Genomic DNA, 16,379 nt, shown 5'->3' on the forward strand with positions numbered 1-16,379 from the left:
GACGATGTGATCTCACAACACGCAGTAGGTGCTTTCTTCTCTGTGCACCTTTTGCTTTGCCCTTCGATCGTGCGTCTTCGTGTTGTCACTTGAAACTCGTGGTGTATCCGCCTTTGAGTCTGCCGGATTCGGTACCCACCCTGCGGATGAATGGCATGGACATCGCCATTTGAATGCTCCGCCGACGCTGCGCCTCGTCGACTTTGAGACGGCCCACACCGTACGGAGGAAACCGATGTGAGCGCCATACGACAAACCGACTCGCTGCATCCACAGAGCCAGGTGCACGCTTGGCTCGAATGAGACGGACCAGCTGAAAAGCAGCTCCTCCTCTTTTTAGTCGTACGCTTGGCTTGCGGATCGGTCGAACTCCGAATCGGTCACTCAAGTCCTTGAGTCGCGTTTACCACCAGCTGTATTCAATTTTGAGCACCCGATACGTGCCTGTGCATTCAGTTCGCATTCAGTTCGAACAACAAGATCAGACCTCGGGCCATGCAATGCAGCCACACAGCACGTGCGTAAGCGTGGTGTTGACGAGTGATGAGGTGTGTTCTGTGCTATGCTGAACACATACTTCAATTGAGCTTCAAGACGTTGCGCTTCTGCGATTTGCGCGAACCGGTCTTGCTAGGGCTTGAACTCTGAGCCACTACGGCTCCTTGAGATCGACGGCTCCTGCGTGGCGGCGACTTGACGCTCTCCTGTTCATCAATCTTGGGCATCTTTTCGACCGCTGATGTTGCCGCCTCCGGCGTGCCGGCTGAGTCTTCCTCGTCGGATTTCTGCTTGCGCTTCTTTCCGCCTTTACCACCTCGCTTCGCCTTGCTATCTTGTTTTGCCTCGGATACGCTGCGCCCTCCGTCTTTCTCTTCACCATCGTCCTGCTGCAACACCTCACCCTCGCCCGTTGACCTCGGTCGCGTGCGCTTAGAGTTGCCTTCTACTTGGTCCTGACCATCTTGCTCGCCTTGCTCTGCCCCTTCTTTGCTCGAATCCAGCGCGTCTTTCACCTGAGACTTGCGACCGCGGGGAGCCTTTTTGGACGGCAAAGGAGCCAAGTTCAGGGCACTCTCAACGGCGACAGCATCCTGTACGTCCTTGGAATCCTCGACCGCGCCAGAGGCTGAAGACTTGCGAGCACGTCGCTTCTTGGGCTGCGGCTCCGGTGGCAGCTCTGTGTTGTCCTCGTCAGCCTTGCTCCCTTCTTGCGCTGTCTGGGTATCCGCTGCCGCACTTTTGCGAGGACGGCCGCGCTTCTTCTTCGGTCGAGGCGGAGAAGAGGCTGGCAAAGCAAACGAGGCTTGCGTATCTCCCTCTTTATCCTCGTTCTCAGCCAGTATCTTCGTTTCTTCATCGACGTCGTCCGCGTCTTCATCTTTGACTTGTTCTTCGAGCGATGCGATGGAGATGTTTCCAGCGACGGATGCTGGCGGGTGCCTGTCGTTCACCAGACGGCGTCTCTCTTCGTCAGGAAGATAGTCGGCATTGGGACTCGTCGGGTCAGGATGACGAGGCGAACGATGCGGCGACGACGCCGAGGCTGCGCTGCTGGTTCGTCGGTGCCGGGTGCTTCGTCTCGTCGCGCGCAAAGGCGTTTCTGGGTGTTGCCGCTGAGTGTCTTCTTCGTTCACCTCTGACTTTGCTGTGTCGGCAACAGCCTCATCCTTCACGTCGGCTTCAGCGGATTCTCGTTTGGCTATGTGATCCTGCTCTTCTCCATTCGCACTGCCAACAAAGTCGTTGTTTTCGCGCTTCTGACCTTTGCCCAGACGAGGGAAAAGATCCTCGTCAAGATCGTAGCTTGGGTAGATGAGCTCGGCAGCTGTAGAGTTTGGCTCCACGCAGATGCCTTCGTTCAGGAACTGAAGACCAATGATGCGACTGAGCATGTGGTGCACGTCATTGGGGATGAAGTCAGGGTCCACAGTAATCCAGTCGTCCGATAGCCTCTCGTCTGTTGGGCCCAGATCATCTGCGCCTTCCTTGCGGGCCTGCTCGTAGTTGATCGAGCAGCCGGGAACAATGAAGACCGGGGTGCCCTCAACCATGCTCAGTCGGAGGTTGCGGCAAATACAGTGAGATCGCGTGGTCATGGGCGAGTTGACAGCCTCGACCGACTCGTCAGAGCGGGACGCTTGCTGCTGACCTGTTCCTTCTACGTCGTCTTCCGCATCGTTTGTGGCCATCGCGGCCGCTTCCACATCTTCGGCCGCTTCCGAGGTCTCCTCCGCATGCCTCTCGCTGATGGGAAGAAGAGACGGAATCGCGCGGAGTGGAGCGGTCAAGTTGTTAGCCAGACCGGAGGCAGCCTCAGAGACTTGCGCAAAGAAGCTGCGTTTGGCGGCTCCATGCAGATGACGATTTCCTTGACGATTCGCTGCGGGCGTGAAGCTCGAGGTCGATCGGCGGTCCGACGATGCTGGCGATGGCGGGACACGTGTTGGCGTCCGGGCGGTGGAAGGGAGGGATGTGGTCACATCAGTGTGTCGATCTTCCTCTCTTTCAGGCTCGGGCACCTCGGGTTGGGTGACGGTGATGCTCGCGATTGAGCTGCCTGCCCTCACGTCATGTCGGACTTTGTCATCGCCTTGTTTTGCCTCAACGCCTGGACTCTTCCCTTCTGGCAGCTTGATTTCGTCCTCATCCACAAGTGAAGTATGTTGAGGCTCGTCCTGGTCCGATTCTTTGCTTTGCGCAGGAGCGTCGACCAGAACGGCACTTTCTGCATCAAGATCCGCATCATTCTGATACTGAATCTCGACCTCTTGAGCGACAACGGGAATTGCAATAGCTTGAGGACCGCCGTCTTGTCGCTCGATGCTGGTATCTCGACCAGCCAGGTCGCCGCTGAGAATTCCCTCTTCCTCCGGCGCCTGGACTGAGATGCGGGGCGTGGACATTTCTTCCAATACGGGAGCGGGACAGTCTTCTGCGTTGGTAGACATTGGTCCACCGGCAGCGACATGGGCGATGCTGCTGGGCTCGGATGAATCCACTTCGGGCTCGGATGCCGCCGTCGCTGGAAGCGCAGAGCCGTCACTGAGCTCGACAATGGACTGGTCGGGTGCGACGTCTTCCTCGCTATTGTCTTCGATATCTGCTTCGAGGGCATCTGTGCGCTCGACAAGGGCCAGCTTGGGCATGGTCGTGCCGATGATGACGTCTGTTCGCTCGGCCGTTTCCTGAGGTGGGATGTGCGTGGCAGGCACCTCCTCTTCTACTCCTTGGCGAAACGCGTGGTAGCTGGTGTTTTCGCCATTCTCTGAAGGCTCGCTCGTGTCTGCGGCAGCAATGAAGGTATCAGCGACCGTGCTGGTGCGCTGATCGGCCACCCCTTCCAGCACCTCGAGTCGCTCCACTTCGGAATTGGATGACTCGTCCTTCGACTCGGCATCGCCGACGATCTTGTCCGTGGTTCCGACTTCCTCGCTACTTTGTGGCATGGTTTCATCAGCGGCCGAGCTTTCCGCGAGTTTGATATCTTCCCGCTGCAGTGGCTGCGTTTCAATTGGCGTGTCTCTGTTCTCCCTGATGACTTCTTCGCCGCCCTGTTCAGCCTCGCGAGCAGTGGACATTGGCTCGTCGACGTCGACTCGGCGTTCGTCGACAAAGGTGTGCGCATCCTCGGATGCATCTTGGCGTGTGAATGCGTCGAAAATGTAAGCCTCGGTTTGACTGTTCGAAGGTTCTGACTCTGCGACCGCAGCGCCGGTTACAATATCGGTGGATAAGGGTAGATCCGCGTCGTGCTCGGTACTAGCGAATCCCGCAAGAAGTTGAGGGTCAATACGCCCCGCATCGCCGTCCGCAAGGTCAGCGGGTTGTGTGTCTTGGGTTCTCGCCTCGGCATCAGCAGCCTGGATGTCGGCAAAGATTTGGGCGGCGCTGACGAAGCCAGGCATCGGCTGCGCCCCCTGTATAGCGCGGAAAGCGGCATCGGCGGGCGCCAACTGCGCTGTATCCCCGGCGTGCGCAGAAGTGTCATCCTCGGATTGGTTGGCCTCGATGTCAGACCAGCGCAGATCCTCATCCACCTCTTCCGGCTCGACTTCGCTATCGGGCATGCCATCGCCTTCAGGTTCACGTTCGCCTTCGTGTCCGAACGGCAGCCGGGCACTAGGTGCGAAAATTTCCAAGCCAGCGGCAGCTGAATGAACGGTGGCCGGCTTGCTGGTCTCGATCTCGTGTCTACCGATGCTCGGTGTGTCGAAATCTGCTGCCTGTGCAGGTACGGAATTGTCATGAAGAGAACCGTTGCGCGCAGTGGAAACAGAGCCTCTTTGATTTTGCTGCTCTGAGACCGCTGCTGTGTGCGCTGCTGGATGATGTTGCAATGCATGGCTGAACCGCGGGAGAACGGCCAGGTCGGCTTGATCAAAGTCGTCTTGCTTTTCGCCCTCGGAGTCAATCGGATTTTCGGCGTCCTGGCCACCATCTTCTGGCTGCTCGTCATCTTCGTCTTCTTCTTCGCTGTAACGCGCATGATTGCTGGAGGCAAGATCTTCTGCTTCTTGTTCACCGTCGTCATCGTCCGAGTCGGACAGGACGATGGGCTCGTCTGCATCACCTGCGGCGCCCTCAAACAGCAGATCACGGGTTCCTACGCCTACGCCTCCGGACCCATCGTAATAATGCTGAGATGTAGGATGTGTGTTATGGCCGTGATCACTACGGCCCGACTCCTCATCGTCACTATCTGCTTCTTCGTCCTCGTGTCCAACGTCGTCGTCATCGTCATCGTCATCGTCATCGTCATCGTCATCGGCCGAGTTGGCGTCATCAGACTGATTCGCCTCGGATGCGCTGCCTATGCGCTCGGCTCCGCTGGCGTCAAGGACTTGCTCGCCTTCGCCGTGGGACTGAGCGGGAATGATCTGGAAGACTCCATCGACGATGGCAATCTGATCCATGGGTGTAGGGAGCGTTGGCCGCGTTACGTGCGAGGAAGTTCGACGTCTGTCATCGTCGGCTTCCTCACGACGATCGCTTGCCACCTCATCCGAGTCAGAGTCCGAGCTCGCGTCTTTTGAGCTGCTTGATGCATCGGAGTCGCTGGAAGACTGCGATGAGCCGCTGTGGGAGGATTGAGGAGCGTGATCAACGATTTGTTCGGACTCGGATGCATCAGCAGGCTGTAGGCCGTCCAGAATCTCGATCACTGGCCGCTTGACGGGCCTTGGAGCAGCTCGAGAGAGATCAAGCATGTTAGCTGCAGACTTGGATGGACCAGCTTGGTTGTGGTCTTCGGTTGCTGCCAATTTCGCGCGCTGTTGAAGGATTGATTCAATGTCAAGCGAGCCATCTGATGCTCGATGAGCCTTGAAGAGCGAGGATGGGCCGAGCTCAGCTGCTCCAGTGGGCACTGGTTCGGCGTTTGCGAGCAGATTCGAGAATTCGACATCTTGCTGATCATCGTCTTCTGGTTGGAGTCCCCCACTACGCATCAGTTCTTGAAGAGACCGCGCGGTGAGCATGCTTCGCTTTACCGCCGGATCGACGGTCTGTTCCGCCACAGCATCGTCGATTTCACCGTCCGTATTGCTCTCGACGAGACCATTTTGCAAATGTCTCAAGACGCCCTGGCGTGAGAGTCGCAAATCGGTGCGACGACGATCAAAGTCTTGCTGTGCATGCTGCGCCCACTGAATAGCCGAGGTGCCAGGATCTTCGGAAGCAAGTGGTGCAATGGAGTCGAGGCTTACGTCGGGAGCGGTGGATGTCGAAGACGAGCCGTTGTCGAGTTGTACTTTGCGCTGCAACTCTCGAAAGTCCTTGCTGGGTCGAGGCAGACGTACGCGACTTCGAGAATGGGCGAGAGCCTGCGACGAGGATGAAGCAGAAGCATCATCTGAAGTGCGTGAAGGAGACTGCAGGGCACTGCCGATGCGGGAACTCAAGTCAATGATCCAATCGACCTCATTGAAGAGGTCGTAGGCGGAGGGCGAGCCGTGAGAGAGATGGTGAGCGGTGTTGCTAGATGTAATGGGACGTGCGTCGATGTTGCGAGCAAAAGGTGTGGATGGGGATGCGAAGTTGCTGGGCGACGCGGTATGCAAGCCTGATAAAGGTCTTGTGAGCCGGGTCGGGGTGGAAGATGGTTTGCTAGAATGGTCTTGGACTGCGGAGAATGGAACGTAGTGTGGACGTTGCTGTGGCTGCTGCTGGCCATATAGCCCTTCAGAGGGAGTCATTCCTCCGAGTGACAGATGCTAGCCGTTGAATATGCGAGCCGATCCCGTCTTTGTTTCTCTGTCTCTCTTTCTGTGTGGGAGGCGCTTTTATACAAGCGTGGCCATGTCGAGATGGAATGTTGTACTGTTGGCTATGCTCGCAAGCGAGTTGAAGCTGTGATTCCAGCCCAGAGCAGTTCTCTCTTAGATGTCTCGAACACGTTTATGGTCGTGCACGAAGTCCTCAAGCCGCGAGAAGGAAAGGTCGGAATGGTGTTGGTTAGAGTTGGTGGTGGTCTGGATGGTTTCCTCAAAGGCCAAAAAAAGTCGTATTCCACATTTGCTCCCATCGCACCTCGAGACTGCGCTCTGCTGCCTTGAATGTCCAAGCTCGTCGGAGCGCATCAGCAAGTAGTCCATGAGACTGTGGAGGAAGAAAAATTCAGTGTTTTGTTAGAGCTTCACGTGGCAACAGCATCGAACAACGACATGCCCCCGATGTGCTTGATGCGTCGATATCAATGCACAGTGTCTGCAGCAGCGCTAAGTGACTTCGATTCGGCAGCGCAGGGGAAGCTGCAGGCGACCTTCTAAGATGCCTCCAGACGCTGAAGGCGATTTCCATCCGTCATGGCACACTCACCTGTCACTTTGTTTGCTGCTCACTGCGAGTTACGTACCGAGCACCTTGAAAGAGATTGAGAAGGACAGATACGACAGCCTAGGACAGCCAAGAAGCATGTCCCGCGTCATGCCCTTCTCCCCTTGCTTGCAGACAGGAAGCGTCCTTGAGGCAAAAGTGACTGGCAGCAGACACCGACGACGCCGACAACGACGACGCAGCGGCTCCCATTTTCGAGCTGACCGTGCATGATTCCAACTTAAAAACGTTGAATTGGAAGAGGGGAACGGAAGGACCCCTTGGAGAAGCGCTTTGGCCCGGTGCCTCGCTGCGCCCCGCCTGTGTGGATGAACGTGATGGAGCTTCGAGCAGGGTTTAGAGCGCGTTCTCGAATTTGGCGTTTTCCTCCTTTTCCCTCTGCCTGCGCCCTCTCGTTGCTGATCCTGTCTCTCTCTCAGAGCGAAGATTTTTAGTGCCCTGTTTCTCCTGTCTCGCTCGGTTGCTTCTTGGCCTTACCGCGCGTTGGCGTATCGGATCGACAGTGGGAGCGCACGCACACGCAGTCGCAGCTCTCTGCGCTTGTCTCTGGTCTCCGGCTTGCTCTTTGCGCTCCTCTTACTCCGCTTTGCTTTGCTCGTTGGCCATTTTGCCCGTCATTCCTAATTCCACCAAATCCAAACCTCGTTGGTCCTTTCATCTCATCTCACCTCGTCTCGCCGCCATCCCCTCTAACCCAAACGGATCTCCACCATCCGCCTCTCCCTACCTACTCGTCTTTCTCCTCCTGGCGTTCACCCGTTCGTCATATTCAAGCTCGACGTAGAGTGATCCGCCCCTGCCGCCCATCCGACTCGGCACCTTCATTTCGAGCAGACAGGATCTCGTCCGCTTTTCGTCGATTCGCGCACACGGTAGAGCCGAAACATCATCTCGGCCGTTGCTCCTCATCTTACCCCTCGTCGTCCTTTCGGATCCAGCCTCGTTTATCAACAAATCTCTACGAAATCGCATCCGCGCTTGCGCCACCAGCAACCAGCCCCTCAATCCACGCTCGCGCTTCGCTTTCGTTGGACCTGGCCTGCTTCATCATCTCTCCTCCCACGCATCGCGCTCTCCACCGATCTCCATCATGTCAGCACCAGGAGCCGACTTGCAGGAGCGCATCGCCGCCGCTCGCCGTGAAGCGGATGGCCTCAAGGAAAAGATCCGCGCTAAAAAGGACCAGATGGCCGATACCAGCCTGCGCGCCATGGCCAACGACATTGAGCCTCTGCCAAGAATTGTCATGAAGCCGCGCAGGACGCTTAAAGGCCATCTTGCAAAGATCTACGCCATGCACTGGGCCAACGACAAGCGCCACCTCGTCTCGGCTTCCCAAGACGGAAAGCTCATCGTGTGGGACGCCTACACCACCAACAAGGTTCACGCCATCCCGCTGCGCTCCTCGTGGGTCATGACGTGTGCCTACGCTCCCTCGGGCAACTCAGTTGCCTGCGGTGGTCTCGACAACATTTGCAGCATCTACTCCCTCCGCGGCCGCGACCCCAATAACATCAAGGTCGGTCGCGAGCTCTCGGCGCATACCGGCTACCTCAGCTGCTGTCGCTTCCTCAACGACCAGCAGATCCTCACCTCTTCCGGTGACATGAGCTGCATCCTCTGGGACATTGACTCAGGCACCCGCATCACCGAGTTCAACGACCACACCGGCGATGTCATGAGCATCTCGCTCAGCCCCAACCCCAACGTCTTTGTTTCGGGTGCCTGCGATGCTGTCGCCAAGGTCTGGGATATCCGAAGCGGAAAGGCTGTTCAGACGTTTGCTGGCCATGAGAGCGACATCAATGCTGTCCAGTTCTTCCCCAACGGCGACGCTTTCGCCACCGGTTCCGACGACGCCTCGTGCCGCCTCTTTGACCTCCGCGCGGACCGCGAGCTCAACACATACACGCACGACAACATCCTCTGCGGTATCACCTCGGTCGGCTTTTCTGTATCTGGCCGTATCCTCTTTGCCGGTTACGATGACTACACATGCAACGTCTGGGACACGCTCAAGGGCGAGCGTGTTGGCGTGCTCGCGGCGCACGAGAACCGTGTGTCGTGTCTCGGTGTCAGCGCCGACGGAATGGCGCTCTGCACGGGCAGTTGGGACTCGCGTCTGCTTGTCTGGGCTTAACCACATCCACACCACGGAGCGAACTAGTTCGCCGTGTGCTTGTCGGCGTCGCCTTCGTTGTCGACGTCGTCGCGGCTGCTTTGCGTCGAGAGTCGGCGCAATGATACGCGAGCTGCTCTGTCGAGTCCGAATCTGGCATATACCCTTCCAATCTGCGCGCTCAAAACCGCAAGCTTCTCGCCCTCGGATGCTCGCCCCTTGTAGAGCTGCCCTGAGCGAGGAGGCCGCATCATCGTGGACCAGCCAGCTTTCGCTCGTATCTCACTCTCCCACATTATCTCCCACAAAAGGGCCATCACGTTCAACCCCCCCCCCCCCACCATCCCGTCCGCATTGCATTTCCTTTTGCCTCTGGCCCAGCATTGAATACTCTTTTCCCATCGTGGGCCAGCACTCGCACGCCAACAATGTCGAACAACGCTGCTTTCAAGACTGCTGCGAGCTTGTCTCTCGTTTGTTCGCACTGTGATGGGTGTCATCTTTGGCTTTTCTTCTTTTAGCTCACATTCATGCTACTTTCATTGTTTCTTCTTTGTGATACTTGCCAATACATACAGTCTCTATGTGACGTTCTTGGTTGAGCGGTTCAGGCTGTAGCTGAGCGAGTTTTGGTGTGGTGCGAGTGTTAACGTAAGTGGTGTGAGAATGGGGTTTGGCTGAGTGTCGTGGAAGTGTAGAAGTGTAGAAATGAGTGTGCTCCGTGCGAGGTAGGGGATTTTCCGGCAAAGTCGGCATTTCGGAGAGGAATTTCATGCCTGCATTCCCCCGCAGCCGGCCCAAGGAAGGAGGTCTTCTTGGCTCATTTGCAACCTTCCGACGACCAATCTGGAACTTCTTGCTGCGACGATGACGGCGGCACCTCGCATGTTGCGCGGACTTCCGCTAGCTTCACGAAGCGCTCCAACCCCCCTCCGCGGTGCGCACCGCACACTCACGACCTCGGCGCTGGTGCGGGACCCAGATGCGCGACCGGCGTCGAGCCAGCTCTTTTCCCCATCCGAAGTGCAAGCTGGAATCGCGGCACTGAAGGAAGCCGGATACGACGGACAGAGCGTGTGGGAGCAACGCGTGGTGTGGGGCGACCACGACCAGTTCCAGCACGTCAACAACGTGCATTTCGTGCGCTGGTTCGAGTCCGCACGCATGTTCTTCGCCAACTCTCTCACCAATACCCCGGACTTCACGGAGCAAAGACGCGAGGAGATCAATAGGGGAACGGGCAAGAGCTTCATCCTGGCCGGAATCAACGTCAGGTACAGAAGGCCAGTGCTGTATCCCGATATCGTAAGTCCACCACACCCGTTCGTGAAAAGGCTCTGTAGGTTTGCTGGCAGAGTCGACTGACTGTAGCGGTTTTGCGGAGACAGATCTTGGTCGGTCAAGCATGCGAACTCCCCCTCGGGAAGGACCGGTTCATGCTTAGAGGCGCAGCTTACTCGCTAGCTCAAAAGACGATCGTTGCCGTTTCCGCCCAAGACTGCGTCACCTACGACTATACGAAGCTCGCAAAGTGCGATATTCCCGACGACATTCGCAACGCTCTACAAAGCAAAGGTGCACACTTTGACAAGAAGTTGTAGCCAAACCGATGTAAAATGATATTTCGAGCACAGAAGCAACGCACATACGATGTGCATGAAGAGATGACCTTGATCGCTTGCACCGAGCAGAGTTTGGCTTAGAGGGGTAGGAGGGTCAAGGGGAGTGCACGCGACTTCAACGATGGCGTCTAGAGAGGCGTGTTTTCGCCAATGTGCTTGACCTGAGGATAGAGCCAGCTGAGTTCTTCACGGATCCTTGTACGAAGCGTGTGCCAGATGGAAGTGCCTCTCCCCCGCGAATCTTCCGACGTGGCACCCGGAAACAAGCTACCCATAACCCGCTTCTGTCTACGATCCCTCTCGCGAGCAGCAAACCGTAACAACGTGCCCATGGTCTTTGCGTCTGGACCGACCACCTGTCCACGTCGATCCTTCACCGGCGTCTGGCTCGACTTGACTGTGAGCAAAGCTACTGGCACAGCTGCCTCTCCATCCGCAGCATCGTCCAGATCATGTGCGTCGATGGCTTCCCGGAAGAGAGTCTTTCTCATCTCTCCAAATGCCAGCTCGATCGCCTCCTCCAACCGTCCACATCGAGCGAGACACTCCAGCCACGAATCCCACGCACCTTTGGTCATTGCCGACCGGCCGCGTGCCTCGGTTCCCTGGGCTTCGATCCTCCGCACGGTGCTGATCGCCCTTCTTGCCAACGACAGCAACCCGTGCCGGCCTGCAGTGTCAAAGAAGACCGACAGCGTGACACCATCGATCTCTTGCCTTGTTGCCATCAGACTGTCCCAGATCGCCAACACCATCGCCGGTTCGTCAGCACGATTATAGGCATTCATCAGCGCATTGATCAGCGGCAGATCCGGTTCGAGCCCTTCGTCCTGTTTCAGCATCTCGTGCGTCAACTGCACACCCAGAAAGCTCGGCTGCGCGGTCTTGGCGTAATAGTCGAGGATCGACGTGTAGATCGCACAAGAGGGTCGGTGGCCTGCAGCACGCATGTCTTGCACGATTCCAAGCAATTCTTCCGGTGGAGCGGGGAGGACAGTGGAGTTCTGAGAATCGGTAAAGGTGAGCGCACGCAAGCTCTGGAGCAGCGAGATGTAGCCGCGTTCGTCCAGACCTCCCTCGGATCGTGTTCCCGAGGAGGTCAGTGTGGGAAAGCGCGAGACTGTGCGGTAGACTTGAAAAGCCTGGGTCCATGATGTGGTAATGCCAATCAGTCGACGCATGAGTTCGAGTTTGTGGGCGGGTTCGAGGGCGATTCCGGCCTCGTGTAGTCGAGAGAGCAGATCGCGTGCGCACGCAAGATCTTTGAGCTTGATGCATGCGTCGATTACAGGTCGGACGGTCGAGATACCGACAGCAGAGGAGCAGGAGCGGGACGTTTTGCGACGTGTCGAGGTAGTCGTCTTGCGAGCAGACAGGCTTGAAGGAGTTCCATATTCCAGCACATCTCGGACGAGCTTCATAGCTGAGTGTAGCGACGGAAGGAATGCTTCGCAGTACGCAGTGAGCAGCGGCATCGCCAGCACAGGCGTGGGAGGCATGCCCAGGGCCCGTACGTGGTCGTACAGCAGTTGTGCTTCACGAATCTGGTTGGGAGAGGGTAGACCGCACGTGGAGCGGCCTCTGTCGCCGTCCTCATCAGGTACGAGATTGCCGTCTTGATCGAGAGCACAGGCATCTTCTGCCTTAGAGCCGGAGGAGTTCAGAAGACCTTGTATGAGAATGCTATAACACTGATCGTCTGGCTGTGTCGTACGCTTCGGATCACAGGCGGACTGGATGCGGTCCAAGAGCTCGAGGGCGTCGTCGCTGCTCTGGAGGTCGTTGAGCTCGTCTTCGTGCAAGCGCAACAGCAGAGACAGAGTTTCGGAGTCAAACAGACCAGGTTTCCACGCTTGTCGGGCCGTTTGCAGAGCGTGCGCCGGTCCGGCGACGATGGCCTCGTACCGCAACAAAGCCTTCCAAGCCGAAGAGAGTGTGGCAAGTTCGGTGTTTGAGTCCATCGTTTTTTGCAGATTCATTGCATGGGTGCGTAGTTCGCTCATCAGCTCCGGGTCTGATTGTTTGAGTTGAGAAACGGCTTGGCAAAGGTCTTCGACAGCTGAGGTGAGAGTATCGATGTCAAGGTGTGCCTCGTGCTGGCTGAGTTGTTGGCGCAGGGCATCAGCTTCTGTTTTGTTGTTGACGGCTAGGAAGACCTTTATCATAGTATCACGGAGCGGATCCTCTGGCTCGACACCATATTCTAGCGCATCCGTCCATAGCTTGAGTGCATGAATGTACGACCGATGCCGTTCAAGATACGCGATGACCATACCCCATTCGGAAGAGTTAGGCCGCCATTCGGGGTGATTCGCACGCAGCTGGTCGAAAGCAACGCAGGGGTGCATTGTGGGGTTATCAGACAGGCAGAATGTCTGCAAATGCCGATGCAGATCTGTTGGAGCGATGCGAAACCCGAATTGCTGGGACATGTCTCGATACATCTGGTGGCACACATGGAAGAGTCGAGGAGTCATGTGACCCTCTCTCTGCGCATGCTTGACCATGTGTCGGATGGCCGTCTGAATGTCGGCCTTACGGATGGGAAAGCCAATATCGGTAATATCAACGAAACGTGAGGAAGCACCCCGGATGTGTTGAGCATGTGCGTGATGGGCTTGCATGAGAAGTTGATACGCTTCGATGATGGCAGCTGGCTCACGAGTGCTTATGGCGTTCCGGAAGGCGGTGACAGCATCGCGAGAGGCTGAAACGATCTCGTGAGATGCCTTTGCTTTAGCTGGTGCGAGAGTAGGAGAGGACGCAAGAGGGGGTGTCCGTTTGTCGAAGAAATGTGTGAAGGCCGTGTTGTCACGATGAGGACGGGGCGGACTCGCAGATCCGTCATCTTGATGCTCAGCGTCCTGATCATGGCGAGCAGTCTTGGAGACATTTTGCGTGATAATGGAGCTCGACGAAGATCTACTGGGCAGGTACACTTGCTGCGATAAGCGCATCCGGCTCCTTCGAGCGAGCTGCGAGGAAGCACGCGCCAGCGCAGCCGAGGGTATCAGGAAGGGCAGCATGATGGCTGATCAGAGCGCCAGGGAGTCATTCGTCTCCCGTGCGTCCGTTGTTCATATTTGTTGATGCTCCTCTGCCTCGGCTGTTGCGGTGATTGAGTGAACGGTGAAGTGAGTGGTCAGGAAGAAGCACCATGCAGCTGCTCTCCAAAAAAAAGTCGCCGCTTTCTGGACCCTGCGGATCGGGGTGTCGCATCATCGGGCGTGTCATCGGGTAGTGTCCCCCTTCTTCAGGTTTTTGTGCCTTTTCAGAGCCCCAATTTTATCATGGCTATGTCTTGTTGAAGAGCCGCTTCCACATTTCGCAGAAGAGCTCCACCTTTCGGGGCAGGCGACGCTCCTGCCAGCCCACCTGGATGCACCGAGCGCTGACGATATCGACACAGGAGCAGGTGTGTACGATAGTAAGTGTGACGCCGGCCAACATGGAACCGCAACGTACGTCCGGAAGGAAGGAGCGAACAGGCAAGGCAGTGCCAAAAACAAGCCAAACACAATTCCGATAGCTGCAATTGTGGATCGGAACAAGAAGGCCGACCGCCAACATGCGTTGAAACCACTTAGCGCTCCGGACCGCCCCGCTCGCTAGCGCGCAATCGCTGTCCCACAGGAGTGCCTGCCCGCTCCTTCGTCGTCGGGAGAGCCCCGCGCCATTAGCTCGACAGAATGATGCTGACTCGCTGACCAAACGATTCTCACGCACTTTAGGCGGCGGACAGAAGTGCAATCCTCGGCGAGATGCCTGCCCGGAGCTTGCGAGCCTGCCAGCCATGGCATCGTGATCCTGTTACGGGACCTAAAGACACTCATCCACCCACTTGAGCATGACACAGGCTGGTGCGTTGGGCGAGAGTATCAGGTCAGCATCGTTCTGCTTCACAAGCTGTGACTATCGCTTGCTTGCAGCACGATGTGGACAGGCACAGACCGGGTAGACCCAACCGACCGCGCGCACGGTTCTGGTTTGAGAAGAAAGCGACACGCAGCCGAGGCGGGGTCTTGCTCTTACTCTTGCTCTTGCCCTGCTGTCTCTCTGTTTAGCGAAGTCGCTCGCGCTGCATGATCTGATGGCCATCTCTCGACTGCTCTTATGCAACGTAGAGGAGAAGCGCGAGGGCGGAAGAGAAAGAAGAAAATCGAAATAAATAAAAGGAAGTGGAAAAGCACGTCACAACATTATGCAGTCGGCACGGTGTGAAATGGCCGAGTCAGATCGCCGATAACAGCACAGAAGGCGGACAAGACAAGAGGAGATGCTTCATATCAATCGTGTGTGAGTGTTGCAATTGTAGCATTGAGCCAAGAGGCGCATCCATCGACAACGTGATGCGCACGACGAGCAGCAGCGTCGCCCAACGCTGCAGGACGAGGACGAGCTGACGCTGTGTCACCGAGCAGCGGGAGAGAGCAATATCGTGGGAGAGGACCGGGATTTCTTCTCAAGAGCGAGCGCGCCCGTAGACTGAAATCACGCTGCTGTTTTTCCCTTTTTTCTCTCTCCTTTTTTTCTTCCTGCGCCTTCCGGGAACAGATAGAGAGAGAGAGAGAAAGCTGGGCCAGCACGGGAGAAGCAGCCTCTGAATGATGTGTGTTATTCGATCCGCGTGCGCCTTATCCGACCATCAGCAGGGCTCGAGGGCTTGTCGGATCTTCTTGGTCATCTCTATGTTCGCCCATTCGTTTTCGTTTGTTGGCTCGCTCGTTTGCGGTATCACGCTCCGGCGCTTTGACACGCTCTTTCTCTTTCTCCTTCTGCCCCTTTCTGTATTCTCACTCGCCTTTTTCTTCGGCTCGCAACGGACGTGCCCGTCCTCCTTTCCAGCTGTAGTTGCTATTCATCTCGGCCTTCTCGCTCAAACACCATCTTCACTGTCATCCGATATCATCCTCCTTCCCGCTTTTACAGCGGCTAGGCCCTTTCCCACCACCACCCTACGCCGTTGACCTGCCAATCGACCCGCCTCGATCCGTTTCATCTGGCGCCGCACACGCCAGCGCCTTTACGATTTTCTCTTTCTCTTTCTCCCTACGCTTTCCAGCTACGGACGGAAAGATTCACTCGCGCTTGACTCCACATTGCACACCGCTGTATGCACATCAACGTCTCGTCATCACTTTCGCTGTCGCTGAACCGTCAGAACGAGGTCGACCGAACGCTCATCGCCTTCATCTCAACAATTCTTCGAGCGTGAATCCTCATCGGCGTACACAAGCTGGACCGCTTCTTTGATCATTTCTTGCCCTCTGCATGGCTGCCTCCTCTCAATAACGCAACCTCATCCACCGGAACTTCTGGGCTGAGCTTGCGTCGCTCAGCGGGATCATGAGCATCGGGTCAGACCAGGCCAGCTCAAATAGCATCCAGGCTCGTCCTGGCCCTGCTGCGGCCGGATCCAACCCTTCTGCCAACCCAGTCTCCAACAGCCCGGAGACCATCCCTCGCACGCCAACTCCACCACTACCCTCTGCCAAATCGCAGCCAGGCTCGCAAGCACAATTACAGAACCCACAGATTCAGCAGCAGCAGCAAAATTCAGCATCTCCCAATGCTTCCTCGCCGACAACTAGCAGCATCCACACCCCACCAAACAATGCGACCCTGACACCAGCAGCCACCTGCGAGCCACCCCACAGGCCCCCGCCTCCTGCCAGCGCAGTCAGTCTTCACGCTGCTGCCGCTGCCGCCAATCGGCAGATTGCTGCTCAGGCAAGCGACGCAAGACCGATGGCATCAATAGCACCAAAACCGGCAGTTCCAGCAGCTTCGTCTTCCCAACCGCA

At 56.8% G+C, this 16,379-nt stretch overlaps 4 protein-coding genes across 4 annotated transcripts; 2 read left to right on the top strand and 2 right to left on the bottom strand.

Annotated features, from left to right (window-relative positions):
• Positions 1-578: 578 nt before the first annotated feature.
• EX895_000933 (uncharacterized protein) lies at positions 579-6,194 on the bottom strand (the record flags this gene model as incomplete). The annotated part of the gene is made up of 1 exon (XM_029881534.1): positions 579-6,194. The coding sequence occupies one exon, from the start codon at positions 6,192-6,194 to the stop codon at positions 579-581; it is 5,616 nt and encodes a 1,871-aa protein (XP_029742920.1).
• Positions 6,195-7,924: 1,730 nt separating this feature from the next.
• Positions 7,925-8,974, top strand: EX895_000934 (uncharacterized protein; the record flags this gene model as incomplete). The annotated part of the gene is made up of 1 exon (XM_029881535.1): positions 7,925-8,974. The coding sequence occupies one exon, from the start codon at positions 7,925-7,927 to the stop codon at positions 8,972-8,974; it is 1,050 nt and encodes a 349-aa protein (XP_029742921.1).
• Positions 8,975-9,820: 846 nt separating this feature from the next.
• EX895_000935 (uncharacterized protein) lies at positions 9,821-10,554 on the top strand (the record flags this gene model as incomplete). Its single annotated transcript, XM_029881536.1, has 2 exons — positions 9,821-10,258; positions 10,342-10,554. 2 exons carry the CDS (start codon positions 9,821-9,823, stop codon positions 10,552-10,554), a joined length of 651 nt encoding a protein of 216 aa, XP_029742922.1.
• A 149-nt stretch (positions 10,555-10,703) lies between these two features.
• On the bottom strand, positions 10,704-13,601 carry EX895_000936 (uncharacterized protein; the record flags this gene model as incomplete). Its single annotated transcript, XM_029881537.1, has 1 exon — positions 10,704-13,601. One exon carries the CDS (start codon positions 13,599-13,601, stop codon positions 10,704-10,706), a length of 2,898 nt encoding a protein of 965 aa, XP_029742923.1.
• Positions 13,602-16,379: the final 2,778 nt, after the last annotated feature.

This window comes from Sporisorium graminicola, chromosome SGRAM_1 (assembly GCF_005498985.1).
Source record: "Sporisorium graminicola strain CBS 10092 chromosome SGRAM_1, whole genome shotgun sequence".
Lineage (NCBI taxonomy): Eukaryota > Fungi > Basidiomycota > Ustilaginomycetes > Ustilaginales > Ustilaginaceae > Sporisorium > Sporisorium graminicola.